The following is a 21102-nucleotide window of genomic DNA, read 5'->3' on the forward strand; positions in this document are numbered from 1 at the left end:
AAGCAAATGCAAATACAAAAACTTGAAAGTGAAATTTAAAGTAAAATATGCAAACTCATCCTATCATGTATAAAGTTCAACGCCATCTATCGTGAAAGGAGAAAGTAATATTGACTATTATCATTCAAATTTACAACGCCATCTATTGTTACTTAAGAAAATTAAAACGACTTAAAACTTTGACGCTGTTAAGGGACAATTGTTAAACACAGTTGCAATCTTTTGTTAACAGAGGTCGCTAAAAATGTCGAGTGATCTATCAACTCTAGAAAAATTGATCAAAGAATTAAGAGTTGATCTTAAAAATGACTTACAGGAACAATTTAATAATTTTGAGTCAAAAATCTCGAAGAACATCACGGAACTAAACGAAAAACTAAACTCAAATTTTAACGATATTGAAAAACAAATTGAAAATATAAATGAATTCAACAAAAAACAAGATACTAAGATATTAAATTTGGAAAGACAATTAAGAGCACGAAATGTCATATTTTTTGGAGTAGAAGAAAACGAAAAATCATATGAAGAACTAGAAATTAGTATTATAAAGATTATTGTGAATGACCTAAAAGTGGAGTGCAATAAAAGCGAGTTGGCAATGGTTAGGAGAATGGGAAGAAAAACTGTAAACAAAAAGAGACCAGTCAACGTAACTTTAACAACATTTGGCAAGAAACTAACCATACTGAAGAATAGTGGGCTCTTGAGAGGCTCCGATATTTACCTGAAGGAAGATTACCCACCTGAGATTTTAGAAATCCGTAAGTCTCTCCAAGAACAATTACGTAAGGCTAGAGAAGAAGGGAAACATGCTTTCATAAGATACGATAAACTAATAATCAAAGATTCCTATACATCCCCTAATCCAAAAAGGAATAGTAATCAAAATGCTAAAAAAAGGGAGCTCGAAATTACCCCTCCGAATCAATTAGTAGACACAAATGCACTTCCGAAAAGAATTAACCAGCATATAGTTAAAAGAAATAGAACACTAAAAAAGAATCCTTCTTCGTCTAACCCTATTCTGAACTATATAAAAAACAACCAAGACAAGACTAATTCACAATCTGGTTCAGAAACATCTGCAGAAAATACAGAAAACAATTAGCAATCAGCCAAGCCTCTTCCGAACAAACACTCAAGAATTTCAAAAATATGTAATAATATTAACTTAACTCATCCTCCCCCAATACGGCTTGTCACCGTGGGGGCAGTAGACAATAACCCTCCAGAAGTAAGAAAATACTATATTGCTACCTTTAATGTTAGATCGTTAGCTAACGAAACTAGATTAATAGAACTAGAACAAGCAATATCTGAAATAAAGTGGGATATTATTGGCTTATCTGAAACAAGACGTGAAGGTAATATCATTGAGGACAGAGGTCAACACCGGTTTTATTGCTACGGGACTAAAAGTGGCCAAAAAGGAGTAGGTTTCCTTGTCAAAAAACAGAAACACATAACAATAAAAAACTTTACCGGCTTTTCAGACAGAGTAGCTACAATAGAGGTTGATCTTCACGATAAGTCTTTTACTATTCTACAAGTTTACGCGCCTACAATAAAAGCAAGCGATAACGAAATACAACAGTTCTATGACACTATTGACAAAGCACTTGCAGAAAACATACAGAATATAATATTTCTTGGAGACATGAACGCAAAAATAGGGGAACCAAAGTATGAAGAAAACATAGTTATGGGGAAATATGGGTATGGTAAAAGAAACAGCAGAGGAGAGTGTTTTATTAAATTTTGTTTAAAGCACAAACTAAAAATTGTAAACACAATGTTTAAAAAGCCATACAAATTAAGATGGACATGGCAAGCACCGAACGAATATACTAAAAATGAGATAGATTTTATAGCGACAAATAAACCTAAATTAATTGAAAACATAAACGTCATTACCTCTCTTAAACACCCAAGTGATCATCGTCTTGTACGCGCAACATTAAATATAAAATCTTCAAAAAAATCACGATCGACTTATGGCAAACCTAATGTAAAGTATATAGATTATAAAAAGTTTAGAAATGAATTACTGAAATACGAGTACAAAGATAACCAATCAATCCAAACAAAGTACAATGATTTAGAACAAAATATTATTAGAAGCTCCAAAATTTCCTGTATCACAAAAAGTAAAGAAGAAAGCAACCACGTCATAACGCCGGAAATAATTCAATTACAAGAACAAAGACAAATGTTAAAAAATAAAACTAACAAAACAAAAGAAGAAAAACACTTACTTAGCAAATTATACAGAATAATACACAAAAAAATAAAAAATAACCTCTACCAATACAAAATTAGAGTCATAGAAGACCACTTGAAAAACACAGGAGCTGTAAAAAAAGCGTACAAACATCTATCAAGATCAAAACAAGTTATAAGTCAACTTCAAGATACAGCTGGTCTCATAAGCACGAGTAGACAAAACCTGTTGCAAATTGCCACCGACTTCTACAGAAAACTATATGAGAAATCGGATGACTGCCACACAGAGAGCAACTACCGCCTTGCTGTTAACAGAGAACCAGTGCCGCAATTTATTAAAAGCGAGATAGAATGTTCGATAAGAAATCTTAAAACCGGTAAAAGTCCAGGAACCGATGGCATAACCAATGAAATGATCATCGCGGGCATAGACGTCCTGACCACTCCGCTTACCAAAATATTTAACGACATTCTGGAATCTAAAACGATACCGCAGCAATGGACCAGCTCTGAAATCACACTTATATTTAAGAAAGGAGATCCTAAACTAATAGCAAACTACAGACCTATAAGTTTAATGTCGTGCTTGTACAAAGTTTTTGCAACAACACTACTAAGGCGAGTAACAAAAATAGTAGACGAGAACCAATCACTCGAGCAGGCCGGCTTTATACGCGGTTTCTCTACGGTGGATCATATTTACACATTAAAAATCGTTATAGAAAAATACTGCGAATATGACAAACCTCTATATATTGCTTTCATTGATTATAGCAAAGCTTTTGACTCAATATTACACGAGTCAATATGGCAGGCGCTAGCGGAACAAGGTGTAAATGATGACTACGTAAAATTAATCAAAGAAATATACCGTGCAAGCACAGCTACTATAAAGCTAGAAGGTCAAGGACCAACCTTTAAAGTGGAAAAAGGGGTAAGACAAGGCGACCCTCTCTCTCCAAAATTATTTATAGCGGTTTTGGAATTTGTTTTTAGAAGATTGAACTGGTCAAATAAAGGATTAAATATCAATGGTCGATACTTAAGTCACTTAAGATTTGCTGACGACATAATATTATTCTCTGAAACCGCTGAAGAATTAGAATACATGATAAAATCACTCGCCGCACAGAGTAGATTGGTAGGACTGAAGATTAACGAAAGCAAAACTAAGGTTATGACAAACAGGGAGCAAATACAGATCACTGTGGATAACACACCGTTAGAATACGTTGAAGACTATATCTACCTTGGACATTTAGTTTCCTTCAAGTCGAGTATTGATAAAGAAGTAGAAAGAAGAATTAAAAGGACATGGAACAAGTATTGGTCAATGAAAGAAGTATTTAAAAGTAAAATCCCTATTAAATTGAAAACGAAGGCCATGAACATTTGTCTCCTGCCCTGTCTTACATACTCGTGTCAAACCTGGCCATTAACAAGGAAAAATCTGCACAAACTTAAGACATGTCAGAGAGCAATCGAGAGAAGCTACCTAGGATTAAAACTCAAAGATAAAGTAAAAAACAAAGTTATAAGGAATCAAACAAAGGCAACAGATGTAGCTAAACAAATATTACGTCTAAAATGGAAATGGGCCGGACATACACAACGAGTGAAAGATGAACGATGGACAAAAATAATAACCAACTGGCTGCCCATCGATCACAAAAGAAGGAAAGGAAGGCCATATCAACGGTGGTGCGACGATATAGCCAAAGTAGCGGGTCACTGCTGGACAAGGCTGACGACTGACAGGACAACGTGGAGTACTCTGGAGGAGGCTTTTACCGCGCTAGGCGGCCCTTATACGGAACATGAATAACAATAATACTAACAATACTAATATTTTTGCATACAACAGTTTGAGACTACTAACCAAACTAACAATTATTATTATTTCTTTTCTTTTCCGTCATAAATTTAAGTAAAATTAGCATAGTAGATAAGTATTTAAACATTGTTAGTAAAGGTACCTGTAAATGTGTAAATAATACAATTCACATTATATCTTGTTATAAGGGAAATAAAGCTATCTTTATCTTTATCTTTATCTTTTATTGTTGTATTAGACAAGATAACTGCATAACATTTGAAGGAGAGAAAAAAAAAATTTTTTTGCAGACCAGTGTTATTAAAAAAAATTCATATTCATCTGCTAAACGATATTTCATAGTTAAGAATTGACGGTCAAAACAATCGATTTCTTCACGTTGGGGTCTTGTACTAATAGATTTTAATAATTCTGTTAGCTCTTTTATGACAACGTACATATAGCAATTAACGTGTCAAAGTACTTTTTAACTATTCAAAACATAGTTGTAGAGATATAACTTAGGTACATAAAGTCGATGAGTGTTTTATTATCATTGACGAGCGAAGACATTTGTTATCTTGTTTAAAGAAACGTCCCACTTTAATATTACTGAAAAAAAAAACATGAAATGAATGTATAGGATATTTGAATAATATCAATTTTTAATTTGAAATCATCATCATCATCATCATCATCAGCTCACTATACGAGAGGGGTTCGCAGCTTACGCTAAGTAAGCGGTGACTAGGTCAAAGTCAACCATGCTGGCTCAGTACGGGTTTTGGTTGACTTCACACATGTTTTTCAATTTCGTCGCAAGTTGCTTCATGATGTTTTCCTTCGCCGTAAGAAACGTCGTATGAATGTACATATGTAAAATCGAAAATCATGGCGTACATGGCGGGATTCTAACCCAGGACCTATAGATTACAAGTCAAGTGCTTAAACCCTCAACCACCGACACTCTATTTTAACTACTTTAAATATATCGACAAATTTAAAAAGCTAAATATATATTATTTGTCATCAGCAAAGCAATTAATTTATTTGGTAATCTGGCAATCAGAATGTTACGTATAAATGCTTACTGTGAATGTCCACTTCAAAAAACATAATGTTAACTCTGTTTTTTAGCCGACTTCAAAAAGAAGGAGGTTATCAATTCGACTGTATTTTTTTGTTTTATGTTTGTTACCGCGATGCTCCGCCCCTGGTGGTCCGATTTTGATAAAAATTATTTTAATAGAATGGAAGTGTTTGCAGATGGGTCCCGATTTTTTTTTTAATAATTAGAAGACTAGTAGATTTTGAATTTAGCTTTAAAATGTGTTGCGAGAATATAGGGACATTTTTGCTTTCAGCGCTTACGTAGGCTTAACTATAGGACCTACATAAAAATGATGTATGGAAGAATTGTAGCTCTTTAAATGTGCTAAATAAAAGTCCGCGATAGCATATATCTATCTTTTTATAGTTTTCACACAATAATCATTTTTTTTTCTTTAAAAACATCAATTAAATTCATGCCCTATTTCCGACGCTATTATTCGAGTTCAGTATTAATCCTTACGTAAATAAATACGTTCATTATCAAGATAATTTAATGTAGATTATATCTGCCCTTGAAACTTTATCATTCTGTCAAATAGTTTAGGCGATATCGTAAGAATAAAATTACGCGGAAACGAAAAATGCTACATCGCGTTACAATAAAAAGTACAATTTTGCATTCTGGGCTTACGTAGGTCAAACTATATGACCTACACAAAAATGATGTATGGAGTAATTATAGATCCTTTAATTTGCTAAATAAAAGTCCTTGGTGGCATATATCTATCATCTATGGATGTCTCACAATAACCATGTTATTGTGAATAAAAGTCGATTAAGATGCACACGAAAAACAGCGTCGTAAGCTTATGGCGCTATGATATTCGATATGAATCCTTATCTAAATAAATATGTTTTAAGGCTAGAGTATTAAATGCAGATTACATTAGCCCTTCAAACTATGTAATTCTGATCAATAGTTTGGAATATATCAAATTATTAAAAACTACGCGCATTCGAAAAATGCTACTGCAGCGCGCGGCTGGACAAAATTAAAAGCACGCTACGATGTATTAGTTCGTTAATTTTCAATTTGTATACCGATTTTGATAATTATTTCTTTGTTTAAAGGATAAGAGGTTATCTGCTGCATTCAAAATTAGTTTTTGAATTGAAGTACACACATATTAAATAGGAAAGTCTTTTTCTTTATTTATTTGTCTTATTTCCGTCCTCATACGTATTAAGGAAATTTGTAATCGAACTTCAAATTCAGTAAAAAATTGAGAAATAAATTAAAATTTTAAGAAGAAAAATAGCCGACTTCATAAAAAAACAATCACAAACAAAATGCACTAAAAAGTAACATAAAAAACAATTTCAAACATACTTACTTTTTAACGCGAAAAAAGGGTTGTAAGGGGTTGAAAGTGGGGGTGGTAATTTGTATGGAAATATCGTAATTTTTACAGTTAGAAGCGTATAACTTATTTTTTAGACTGCTAATTTGATATAAATAAATACGACATTTAAAGTTTGTAAAAGTTATACCCTCAATGTTGCAATATAACAAAAGGGAATCGGGGATGAAAATTTGTAGAGGAGTATAGGTATATGATGTTTATTTGAATTTGTAAGTTTAAGTAAAATTTGTAGTTATAGTATATATATATATATATATATATATATATATATATATATATATATATATATATATATATATATATATATATATATATATATATATATATATATATATATATATATATATATATATATATATATATATATATATATATATAATATCTCAACAACAACTAAATTCACGCCCGTAATCCGTCATACCTACATTTGGTGCGGTCCTGGCACAGCTCTCTTTATGTCTACATCCATACATCAACACAGCACGTCGCGTCGGTTAAGTAAAATAATAAGCCTTAAAAATGCTACCTGAAAACAGTATTTCACGCGGACGAAGTCGCGGGCACAGCTAGTGGAACTATAAAAATAATCGTCATGACTTTAAATAAATAAGACGTAAACTATTATAAACATTTGATTAAATGGTTAAATGTATGATAACTAATAAGTAGACGGAAATGGTAGCTAGGCTCATATTCATCCTGCTTTTAACAAAATTAATTTTTACCAAAAAAAACCATATTTGAGCATCGAATGCCATCGATTTATCCCTTATGCAGACTATATACGAGGTTCACACTGAATGTTCTTAGAAAATCAAAAACTGAGCAAACTATCAAGTTGTTATTTTTATTATATCTTTTCAGAATAGTTTCTATTAACATCATTACATTACTGCATTCGATAGAAACAACGAGAAAAGCACTTTGCCCACTTGTCCTTAGGGGTCTCATCGATGGCCTTCTGGAACGCAGCCACTGATTCCTTGGCGTCCATAATTTTTTTTCCTCGAAGTGTTTCTTTTATTTTCAGGAATAAATAAAAATCGCAAGCCACGAGGTCGGGGCTATATGGCGGGTGACCCATCAATTCCACGTCTGACGACGCCAGTCGATCGTTCGCCTGGCGGTGTGCGAGAAGGCGTTGTCGTGGTGAAGGAAGATCCTACTGCAAGGTCGTTTGTCTCGAACTTTTCCAAGACAAGTGGTAAACATTTTTTAGTATACCACTCTGCAGTAACTGACTTTTGATCTTCTAAAACAATTGTCTCATAATGACTATTCCTTCCGAAGAATGGGGCCACCATCTTTTTTCCTACACTTTAGACGTCTCTTCAATTTAGATGGCAACCCCTCGGAAGGAAACACTCACTGAGCAGATTGTCTTTTGGTTTCCGGATCATAGCAATAAATTCAGCTTTCGTCACCCGTAAGTTAAATCTTTGTATCATTTCACGGCACCGATCAACACGACGGAGTTTTTGGGCCTCGGTCAAATAATGTGGTATCCACCGGGCACAAAGCTTCCTAATGGCTAAACTAAATGCTTGTGGACGATTTATTGGACTTGAGTCATACCGATGCCTAAGCTTGTCCGAATCCGTTGATAGGTTACTCTTGCATCAGTCTCTATCATATCATAGACGACTGAAGATAACATCAGTATGTTATCTTCAATCGTCGCCGTAGAATAGAAGGCCGTCCTTGACGCAGAGCATCGTTGAGATTGGTGCGACCACGTTTAAACTCATTAAACCAGTTATAAACAGTGGCCCGAGAAGGGGCTTCATCGTGAAAGAAGAAAGAAGTCTGTCATAACATTCTTGTTGACATATATGATACGAATTTCAATTTGCCGCCTAATCGTAAAACAAATGACAAATTAATGGAATTAGTACTCAATAATATTAGCAAAGAGTTCTATTTTCCAAATTTAATTTTTTTTATATTATATTCTTTAAAAGTGGCCACTTCTAAAAACTTTCAGTGTGGCCCTCGTATGTTGGCCGAGGCTTGCTGAGTGAAGGCGAATACCAAGGTATAGACCAGTGATTCTCAAACTTTTTTTTGTTGCGGCACACATTTAACGATTTCAGAATTTGGCGGCACACAAAGAAAAAGATAAAAATTATTTACTTACTACAACACACTGCATAAATAGTTTATCAACTCTATAAAATTAATTGTATCTATATAACATTTCTATACGCTTTTTTTCAACTATTTTTCTGCCAATGTTCTTTTATGCGAAGAAATACAGACACGGTATGCATGTGCAGCAAGTCAGCACATAAGTTCGGGATTCCCCGTGAGATGTGTACACAGCGCACGTGTTCAATCACAGTAGCATTTAGTAGAGTGCGATAAAAACAAAAAAACTTATTTGGAAAACCGTGTAAAAGCGAAAACGTGTAAAACAAGTACCGTGTAAATCATTGGATATGTGTACTGCAAAGTTAATAAGTTTACAAATTTATAAATTGACACTACATGCAAATAAATTAATATTAAACCGAATCACATACATTTACCAATTTTAACGAAAGAAAAGCTGCAGTAACTACTATGCAACACATTGTGAATCCCAACTATCACTAAAACAACACGTTTTGTACGCAGAAGTGGCAAGTGTGCGCCGACTTGAAACATATTCCTATTGCTATGCACGCCGCTTTATCATAATTTGGCACTAAGAAAAACCGCGTTGCAAAGCAAATAATAAAGATTTAAATATATATTCATGTTAAAAATATTTTTCTTTTTAAATTATATAATTTAATAATATTAACATTATTATATATTTGCAAAATTTGGCGGCACACTTTTGAAATTTGACGGCACACAAAAGTGCCGCGGCACATTGGTTGAGAATCACTGGTATAGACAGACACATTTGGCGTAGCTCGGCGGTGTCTGTTTTACTGTCGGACTCAGAGTCACATCCTTAATGTTGATTACCGAAAAGATAAGTAAACTCTAAGTAAGGCAATTATCCAATAAAAAATAAACTTATAATGTACCGTTCGAATATATATGCAACCACACACTAATTTCCTCAACACAACTCAGCTATGGATAAACCGGTACTTCAAGGTCGTCTGATACAAATATATAAATCAAGACGCACGCGCATGAAAGCACTCATCTTTGTTTATTATTCTGCACATTCCAAGATATTTTCGATTTAAAAATAACTACTCTGTTGTCATCGCTTTGTATAAAAATATACTTGAAGGAAAATTGCAATATATAATCTTACTAATATTATAAATGTGAATGTTTGGATGGATGGATGTTTGTTTGAAGGATCTTGATGAAATTTGGCATAGATGTAGAGCATAGTCTGGAAGAGCACATAGGCTATTTAGTTTTTTTTTTTAATTCCGTGCAGACGGAGTCGCGGGTGACAAATAGTATGGAAATAAATAGAAAATTAAAGGATAAGTTTTAATTAAATATGTTTTTATTACGCTAAAGGTATAAAATACCTGTGCTCCTAATTTTTGGCTCTCTCCATATATTAAGACATCTTCCAAGTACATCATAGGCACCATCACAGTTTTCTTCTTGTCTACATGGAATGGTCGGTCCAATGTATCTGCGGGATCAAACTGTTTCTTCCATGTACCCTGAAATTATATCTTCAATAAGTTCATCCACACATCATGACAGATTCGTAGCAACTGCTACTAGTTTTCATCGAAAACAATTTTTGTGATTTACTTAATGTAGATATTAAGATTTTTTGTACCTTGTATTTTAACTGTCTATAGAAAAACATATATCACCTTAAAATACAGAGCATTAACCAGCACAAGTCGGCTGTCACTGTTCAAGCTTTTACTTGAAATAAGACCTTTTATTTTCTCATTTGTTTTGCTTTTAACCTGAAAAAAAAATCTTTATTATAATAATCCCACAAATATATCTGACCTTAAAAAATACCAATACTCTAACAAGGATCCTTGGCTTATGAGCTATCCAACATGCCAAATAAATTTGTTGCACTATATCTTGATATTATTAACACAGGTGGGCACAGTTAATCGAAAAGTTAACTTCGTTAATCGTTAAAGCGTTAAATTCTCGAAAATTTAACCTAAGTTAAAGTTAATCGTTAAAAGTTAACCATACCAAAATTATACTGCTTTTGGGGCTGAGAGAAATAAGATCTTTTGATTACTTTTGATAATATGCACGAATTGCACACACTTTTGTAAATTGAATTTATAATTTCACACTTATTATGGCGACACTTGTTTCACATACTAATTTCACTATACATTCTATAACACATTAATTCAATCTTTTCACACTTGATTATTTTCATTGCAATTGAATCTGCAGTCAGTTAGTGGCATTTGTATCTCAAGTATCTTTATAATTACATAGTGTAAATTTATGAATACAGTAAAGTGTTTTCGAACCTTCTTTTGATTTTGTCCTGTTGTTCACGTCTTTCCCGGACGCTCTGATGCATCACACTTGCACGCGAACTTCACATATATCCATTATCAACTCGTTCGTTCACCATTCGACTCGCTGTCAGTCGCCCAACATAGCTGAACTTACGAGCGTGGTATGGCGCGTTATTTAAACAAAATGACAGCACGTCTCCAAGTTTCACGGTCATCGGGAAGGGAAGGCCAAGCTGGCCTCTAAGAAGCTTGGTGTCCTAGGGATAGCGAAGCAGTATTTCACGCCAGCCTATCGCTTACAGTTATACAAAGCGCAGGCTCGGCCACATATGGAATACTGCTCGCATCTCTGGGCTGGAGCTCCTAAATACCAGCTTTTTCCTTTTGACCGCGTGCAACGACGTGCCACTCGAATCGTCAATGACCTGGGTCTTACCGATCGGCTTGAATCACTGGCTTTGCGAAGGGATATCAGTTCCCTTTGTTTTTTCTACCACCTTTACCACGGGGAGCGTTCCGAAGAATCGTTTGGAACGGAGACCCTGATTCCGAAGAATTGTTTGTTTGGAGAGAGTCGACAGAGCGCCAAATTTCATCGTTACCATCTCGATGGGTGGCATTCCACAACGACGATGTTGTCACGAAACTTTCTATTTCTACCTCGCACAGCCGCGTTGTGGAATACTCTGTCCTCGGCGGTATTTCCAAACAGTTACGACTTAGGGACCTTCAAAGAAAGAGCGTATATCTTCCTTAAAGGCCGGCAACGCATCTGGGATTCCTCTGGCGTTGCGGATGTCCATGGGCGTCGGATCAAATAACTTTAGGCGGTCCGTTGCTCGTTTGCCCCCTTCTCCTATATAAAAAAAAAGTTTCTAATGTAACGATTATAAATTAACGGAAGTTGAGTTTGACGGAAGTTAACAAAAGCGTTAACACTTTTAAAAGTTAACTTAAAAGTTAATCCATTAAACAAATTGTTAACTTCGTTAGTTAACGAGTAACGGATTAACGAGTTAATGCCCACCTTTGATTATTAATAATAGGCAAATTAAACATAAAGATTAAGTGTGTTTTGTTAATGCAAAAATGTAAATAACGAGTAATCATCCCCAACATGTGAAAAAAACTCGCGACAAAATCACTTTTATTACTAAGAGAATGAACCTACATTCATTTTATTAAATTTACATAGAAAATGTGTCATTTAAAGATAAGACTTTAAATTTTTTAAATACTTATTAATAAAATATTTAGGTAAAGATATTTAGAAAATTAATTAGTGATATGTGTTGAATGTTGAAAACTTTAATATTCATATCACAAAATTAAATTTAAATTATTGAAACAGGATGTAGTAATTCTTTCTATCAATGTAATAATCAATATAAAGTAAAACAGTATCTCGAAATATTAAAAAAATACAGGAGTTTGACATAATATTTATGTAAGAAAAAGTAAAGAATATGCATGCAAATAAATGGTGCACTTAATTTGTTTCTACTTGTCAGTGTTATAAGCTATCATATTTCAAATCCAGAATAAAAATATAGAAATAAGTAACAATTAATATCATTTAAGCCCAGTGTGTCTCGCGCGTTGTTAAATGAACTTTATTAAACGGCAAACTACCCAGCTATAATTTTGTAAAAAAAAAAACGGAAGAATAACACCACCACTAGTTTATTTTGTTAACATATTATTTTTATATACTCCGGTAGTTCATATTTACATAATGTTTTTCTTGTTAAATTAAGACGGGATATACTCATATAGAATGTATTCTACGTGGCTAAATTGTATGCAACTTTAATTATATCAGTGAACTGTGCAGTGCCAATACAAACATTATATGTTTAATGGTACCAAGTATACAATATATAAATGTAAAAATGTAGTAAGTTGAAATTAAATTTTAAAAAAATATGCCTTTTTACTGTATTTTGAAATTCTCAATCATAGGTATATTAGATATATAGTTTCAAATTTTCAATGTTACTTTATGATATTTACACTTATATATAGGATTGAGTTTAAGTATTGTTTCTAATAAATTTTATATATTATAAACATAAATATTTTATATTTACCCATTTATTGATGAGTTTCGCAGCAGCAGCACCATTACTGAAGTCAACCTTTTCAAAGGAGACATCAAACACTTTAACCGCATCTTCTTTTAGTTGTTCATTTAGATCATAATTTCCATCCATTAAGTACACTTTATTAGCTACATTTAATGTCACACCTTTGACCGATCTCAAATTTGATGATACTGCTGAAAATGAGGAACGTACCTGCAATATGAATGTTTGTACTTATGTTATTTAATTAGTGACACCCAGAATATTAAAATGTATTAATATACATACTTTTTTAAATTAATAAATAAAAATGACATGAAGTCAAAGTAAAGAATTATCTACTATCATCCTTAAGATTTATAAGATTGTACTGAAAATGCCATTTTGATTTGATGAATAATTATAATTAAAAATAATAAAATCAATTAATTTCATAAAATATATTTAGTTACATTCCAAGTCAACAAATAATACTCACAGCATCATCATTGGTAATTCCAAGGGATGTTAACAATTCTTCATGGGCAGGATCTGTTGTGCCCAAAGCAAGAAGAGCTAACACAAATTCAGCTGACAATGGAGAGGAAACCACACTTGTACTTTTGTCAAGTTCCTAAAATAAGAAAACGTTGAAATTAATTATTTATCCATGTTACATTTGTTATACAAATAATACGTAAAAGAAAACACTAAAAAACTTACATTGCAAAACCTTGCCGAGAATTGCGCGATAGCCGAAGTCACAACTTTATCACTCATATTGTCAGATGAAGAGAATACAATTAAGTCAGTTAAAATTAAAAGTACTGAAAAATAAAAGAGAGTTTAACAGCGACGTCTGGTCTTCATTAAACACTCGCCAACAATGCAAATAATTTATGCCGCCTGCACTTTTTATATTAAGGAATGATATCATCGCAATTCAGAAACAATTTACTCGCAATTAGTCACCAGAACTTACCAATGTCTAAATGTTATCCTCTTGATACGAAATACTGTGCCTGGTTTTCCTTCATAGTTGTAAGTTAAACCCTACAAAACGTAAAGCTTAAATAACGCGTATAAAAAATATTGTACTTACCTATAATAATAAACATCCGCATCGAAAAACATATTCTCGTCCCTTTTATTTTCAAAGAAAATGAGAGCGATGACAATATTATGTTTTGGTAGTGGTGCGCGTGATTGTAATCTAACTCTCTTTTTTGTTTATTTACCTTTTTTTGTTTTTATTGTATACTCAGATAAAGAATTCTCTAGATATGACACGCGCGTGCACCCGTAAGGGACAGATAGAGAGTACTATAGACTAAACTAGGAGTGATCGATACAAATACAAATCGTATACAGATACGGAATCTAGATATTGGTACAATATTCAAAAATCGCTTACTGACTCGTTCGAAATCTATGTATTACAATATCCGATATTTTCATTTCATTTTAGATTCAACGAATACTCGCTCAGTCGATTTACCACTACGCGATACGATACGCGTCGGTCGCATGCGAGTGACAGACCGCGTGAGACACAAATATTACACTAGTTAGAGCAGTATAGCAATACACAATATCAGATTTTTGAACGGATTTCATATCACTGTTACGAATAAGTCATTTTAATTCTTAACCCAATGTCAATAAAGCTTAGTTTTAAATAAATATTAATCATGGTATCGATATCCATGATTTGTTTAGATTTTGTTTATTTACGCTTGAACTCGAGCGCATTGTTTTAGCAATATTAAATATTCATTATTTAATTGTGTCGGAATAGTTGCCGAAGAAAGTTTCCTTCGCGTTATAAAATTAAGAAAGTTTTTTTTTTGTTTTGGACGTTATGCATTGCATTGTGTTAATTGACCTGAACCTTTAAAGTAATTAGTAAAGTAGTAACTTCTAAGAATACGCTATTCGCAATTAGCTCTCCAAAATGATAAATACAGAAATGACCCCTACCTATCCTACTTAGATATATACAATACCGAATTATATTGAAATCTATGATATCGTCGTATCCTATCTAAAATAAAATCCGTGTATTAGATTCATGAATCTACGATGGATGCGCGAACGTCAAATATCTAGATATTAAAATACATAGTTTCGAAATCTGATATTTAAAATCGATATCCGATTCAGATACGATATCCAGAAAAAGCGATACGATCCATGCCTAGACTAAACCTATATATAAGTGAAAGGATTGGGGTTACCAGTTATTTGTTTTGTCCCGAAAATGAATACTTACGATATAATTTAATATATACCAATTTATATATTCCCAATTAAATTGTAATTAATAAATGTAATAAATATAAAAAACAATGCGTAATTTTTGTTTATGTGACCAAGATTAGGTAAACAGATTTTTTGGTACTACTTAGTCAGGTCATAAATTCTGTCACATGTTTAATATAAAATAATTGAAACAAGTTTATTCATTATGTGACCATTTATATACCAAAATGAACTTAACAAAACATAGATTCTTATGACACTAAAGTTTATTCAAAATGACCTCCGTGATTTTAAATACAGGCCTTCAATCTGCGCGGCCAGTCGTCTATCGTAGCGCGAACGAGGTCCATGTCAATATCGGCGGCTTCCTTAATCAAGGATGTCTTGAGTGACTCCAAATTGGGATGAGGCTTTGAGCACGCCTTTTCCTCCAAGTGTTGCCATATCTTGTAATCTAACGGATTCAAATCTGGACTGGAGGAGGGCCAGTCTTCGTGCCGGATGAAGTCTATTTCACGCGCCGCCAGCCAGTCTTCTGTTCTCTTCGCTCATGAGCTGGCGCCGAATCTTGTTGGAATACCCAGTGCCTGTTATTGAACATGGTATGAGAAACAGGTTCCACAACGTTCGTCAGGACTGTATTTTGATACACAACTGCATTCGTTTTTACACCTTTCTCACAAAAATGTACCTCTGTTTAGCCCCAATAAGAAACTTCGAACTATACCATGAGCGAGGATGGAAAATGACCTCGTTGGACACGCGGAATACAGTTGCTCGCTTCTTCACTACTGTGTGCGTGCACCTTATCATTTTGTTTGTTGTAGCTCTCTTCTACGGTAAAAATTTTTGGAACGAAGTTCCTTATCGCGCGTTGTGAAAGGGGGCTAGAAGGAAAAAATTCTTACGAAAAGTTGTCACGACACTTTTAACCCTTAATTCGATGGTGTCCAGTGTGACGAACAACTAATTAAAAAAAATCTACTGAACTAGTTTAGAGAAAAATACATAAGATTTTGATTTTAGTACATAGGTAACATATAACAGATTTAGTAAAAAATATAATTTGAATAATAAAACACTCAAAATGTCAGTTTTTGTCGAAAGTGGCGTCGACGCCGAAGTAATCTGTTTTGCTCAGGGTGTTTTGTTCTATTTTTATTGATTTTTACTAACTTTTAGACCATGTCTGTATTAATTTATATTGCTGATATTATATATATCTAGAAAATAAGATAATCACGAGCTTCTACACTCATTTTCACTATTTTATCTCGCTCTAAATCTCTTGTCCGTCACACCGGACACTGTCGATTACTACGTGAAACTAGCTGTCCGGTGTGACGAACATTGCCAAATACGCTACGATTAACGCCTTTTTGTTACATTTATTGTTTTTGCACAATATCACATGTGGTTGAATGTATTCTTCTATAAATGCTTATTTTGTTGTTTTGCGTTTTTACAGAAGCATTTGCATGGACGCATTAACAAGATATTAGCTTTAGTACCAAAACATCGTGCCCCATCTGAAGCTAGTAATAAATCACCAAATCACCTTCACCAGATCCATATTTTTCATCTTCTGCACCTTCAATAACTTCTTCTTTGGAATGGCTTAATTTATTAGACATTGACGAATTTGAACATGAAAGAGACTTTGAGCCCTAAAAGTAGTAAAAAGACTACTGTCTTTTGCATGAAATGTGACGTAAGACTATTTTTTACAGGGAAGAACCCTCGTAATTGCCATTTGAAATTTCATACAAAATATTTTTTATATTCATAGTCATATTTGATTACAATTATTAATTAATTTTTGTTTTTGGTGTGTATTTGTTGTATTTATCATTTCTGTTAGTCATTTGGTAGAGTCCGCCCCAACGGACATGTTGTTTCGTTACATACTTGACTATGTCCGCTGTGACGGACATGTGGTTTATCATAAACTGTCCAGCACTAATTTTTTTTAGCATTTTTCCTGTACTTATTTCATATCCAAAAATATGACTTTACTATAAAAAAACAGTTTTTTTGTTACAAAAAATTTCGTCGAATTAAGGGTTAACGTCTACTTCACCATGGCAACGACGTGACAATATATAACGAAAATTCATAGAAATAAAATGTACTTCTTGTGAAGACTTAAGTTTTTTATTCATAGAATAAACATTGGTTCCTTCACTAATTTATCGAAAGGAACTTCGTTCCATCCGGGTGTCCCTTGACACCTCTCAAGTTTTTTTTTTTCATCCGAAAAAATAATTTCCCTAAATTTTTTTCCCGCGTACCGCTTCAACAAAGCGCGGCATCTCTTCAGTCTTAGGTCCATTAGAGGAGCATTCAAACGATGTCCTGTTTTTCTTCGATATGCACGAAGCCCTAAGTCTTCATAAAAAGCTACAAAAAACATACCAATATTATAGTCATATAATTTTAATTTACTCTGTATATCATTACAGTGAACACTACATGTAAAACTACTTAATATTAAACTATTTTGATTGTAATTTCTAAGAAACAAAATTTACATGGGACAAATTAAAAAGCATACTCTTTAAAGTCAACGGGATAAGAAAGTATCAAATATTAAAAAAAACACAGCATATACCAGAATTAAAAACTCCTCCTTTTGAAATCTGTTAAAAATAGTATAAAAAATGTGAATTGTTTCATTTATGGACATTATACATACTATAATTTATTTCCCCTAAATTCAGGGTAATTTTTTATTTTCCCGTGCTCTGCATTGGGAGTGCATCGTTGATTATTGCCGGTGCACGTCCCATGCGAGTCGTTCTGTATATCCGCAGTCAGTCCCCTATTTAGGATTTAGGATGTACATGTTGGTCCTTCGAGCCGGATAGTAGTAGTAGCCGAGTAGTTCTTTACAATCTTTGTAATAACTAATATTTTAAAATACGTGTAAATTTGATTATTATTTTTCGAACATTATGCGCCCAAACGCAGATGTCATTTGTGTCAAATAAAATACTGTAGATTTGGGAAACAAGCGGCTATATTAAACTTCTTTTCAAATTGGTTGGTTATTACCCGTAAAAATAATACCAACCTTTTATTGTTAAAAATTACCCTTAATTTAGGGGAAATAAAGTATAGTATGTATAATGTGAATGTAAAAATTGACAAATATTTATAATCATTGATTTATCGATAGTTCATCAACTATATATGGCGCGTTTTCGACCGGAGGCACCGGTTGACCTGAAGTGATGCTGTGACCGCGCGCTCTCCGCCCTCTATCTCGAAAACGGTTCACCGTATAAAAATTTTTTTAAAAAAAATTTGTAGAGAATTTTGTATTCTACAACATTGATAAGAAATACAAATAGCAAAAAACCCATAGGAAATGAGATATTTCCAAAAAAGTGCAAAAAATCGATTTTTGTGACCTTTGACCTTGAAATTTAATAGTTGCTTACACCCTACCATATGTAGGTTTTGAGACAACTATTAGGGTGTCAATATACAAGTATTTACAGACTTACAGCTGGGTATCTCGAATTCCGAGATTCTTACTTAATTTAAGCTAAAATGACTGGACTACCTACCATATGTAGGTTTTGAGACAACTTTAAGGGTGTCAATATACAAGTATTTACAGACTTACAGCTGGGTATCTCGAATTCCGAGGTGAAGTTACTATAGTGACTTATATAGAAACGGCTAAAACACTCACGTATATATATCCGGTGTCGTCACCGACTAGTTTCGAGCCCTACGGGGGCTCTTCATCAGGGTGAGTGGGATTGGTATTATTTCGCGGACGCGAAAGAGTGAGCGACGGGCCGCGTCCGCGAAATAATACCAATCCCACTCACCCTGATGAAGAGCCCCCGTAGGGCTCGAAACTAGTCGGTGACGACACCGGATATATATACGTGAGTGTTTTAGCCGTTTCTATATAAGTTAGTGATAATGTCTCACGAAAGTTTGAATAATTTACTATAGTGACTGGACTATATACAGGCTGATGTAAATAATAAGTGAAAAAACAATTAGGTTATTATTTGTGTGCTCGGAGCAAATATGGTCAGTAATATTTGGGCATCGCAAATGTAAAATTTGTATTTAAACGATGGGATCGAACACTTGAACACAAAAGTAGAAGTGCAGTGAGCGACGAAACACTAGCGAAAGTCAAGCCTGCTTTACTCTAATCAATTTAATATGTGTCCATTAGATTCGCATACAGATTTTCAAATCGAAGTTGACGAGTACACATTTTTAAACACATGCTTGAAGTGTACGAACGAGAAACGAACATAACAAAAAGACCACAATAATTGCGGCACCAAACTGGACGCGAGTCGGAGCACCACTGCATCGCATAAGCAGCTGTAGAAAATGCGTTCTGTTCCGCATATTCAAAAGACTATACTATACTATACTTACAGCTAAATTAATTAAAGCTAATTAATATGCTTTATAATCGCGATAACGTCCGTCACTTAAATACAAGGCGTACTGTGATTTTGTAAGTCTTTGATTCGATTTGGTCTAGCTATTATGATATACAATTTATTTTTATTTCAGAATAAAATAATATTTTTATAATTTCTACATACTACATATTATACTTACGGCATCAAGTCAAACATTCCTACGAGCTAATAGATTTAAAAAAAAACCTAGTTTACAAATTATTAAAAGTAAAAATTAGTCTAATTATCTAATTTTAATTTATGAATAGAACTATAATATAATAATTAGTCACGGTAGACGTTGAAACTATTAAAAATACTTGGCAGACTTCTTTGAATTGTTACTCATTTACATTTACTTACATCTAGGTAATTAGAAAAATTTATTTCAATGCTCAGTTATTTCTCCTTTGTAAGCACCAGCAATTATTGTTGTAGCTTTTGATACCATAATTAAAATAAGAAAGGGACAATTTGCTACGAATTCTGTCCCAACAGCAGCAGTCATCCTCAATACGAGAACCCCTGGCGAAATTATATCTGTTAAGTGTGCATTGTTCCAAAGTCAACGGAAGACATCGTACTAATATTATAATGGATGGATCGATGGATGGATAAATGGATGGTTGTTTGAAGGTATCTCAGGAAATTTGGCATAGATGTAAAACATAGTCTGAAAGAACACATTGTCTACTAGTTAGTTTTTTTTATTCCATGTGAATGGAATCGCGGCCGACAGTTATATTAAATAACTGTCATTCAACTCTCTGCAATGGGTACTTCCCCAACAACTTTGACAAGGGAATGTCAAACACGCATCCCCCCACCCCCATTGATGTCATCAGCATCTAACATCTACTCATACTATATTAAAGTTTATGTTAAGGAAGAATAAAAGTAAACGCAAGACTTATAAAATTAAATATTTATTGAATAATAATACACAAATAAATAAATAAAAAATCTTATAAATGCAAAAGCTAAGCTCACACTGTCTTCTTACTATAAGTACACTTTCTGGTTTCGATGAACAGTTAATAAAAATCTGCTTAGATATTGATATAACAAGTTATTATATAACATAAATGCATTCAAGTTTCATTTAATCGAATTTTAGTTATTAGTAATTTGCACTCATCTTACTAATAATTATGAACAATATAAATAAAAATATGCAATCTGTAAGTGTAAAATTTGTACATAACGTTTTGTAAGGATCGTTATAATATTTATATTTAAGAAATATCGGAGCTCTACATTATTCAAAGTTAACATGAATAAATATCTAAACAGCACAACGAGTTAATAAAATGAAATAAATTTCTGGATATTTTTTTTAAAATTTAAATTACGTTTGTCATGTCGCATAAATTTTGTTCAAAAAAGTGCTCACAAATAAAA

General features: G+C 33.3%; 1 protein-coding gene across 1 annotated transcript in view; it reads right to left on the reverse strand.

The window, feature by feature from the left end:
• The window catches only part of LOC123723522 (antichymotrypsin-2-like), a 30498-nt gene extending 16712 nt beyond the window's left edge, over positions 1 to 13786 (reverse strand). The window contains exons 1-5 of the mRNA XM_045686480.1: positions 13718 to 13786; positions 13494 to 13628; positions 13022 to 13228; positions 10302 to 10400; positions 10002 to 10142 (exon numbers count right to left, since the gene is read on the reverse strand). Coding sequence (XP_045542436.1) covers positions 10002 to 10142; positions 10302 to 10400; positions 13022 to 13228; positions 13494 to 13628; positions 13718 to 13774 — 639 coding nt within the window. The 5' untranslated portion in view covers positions 13775 to 13786. The remainder of the gene's footprint in view (positions 1 to 10001; positions 10143 to 10301; positions 10401 to 13021; positions 13229 to 13493; positions 13629 to 13717) is intronic.
• Between the last annotated feature and the right edge of the window lie 7316 nt (positions 13787 to 21102).

Source organism: Papilio machaon, chromosome 3 (assembly GCF_912999745.1).
Source record: "Papilio machaon chromosome 3, ilPapMach1.1, whole genome shotgun sequence".
NCBI classification, from domain to species: domain Eukaryota; kingdom Metazoa; phylum Arthropoda; class Insecta; order Lepidoptera; family Papilionidae; genus Papilio; species Papilio machaon.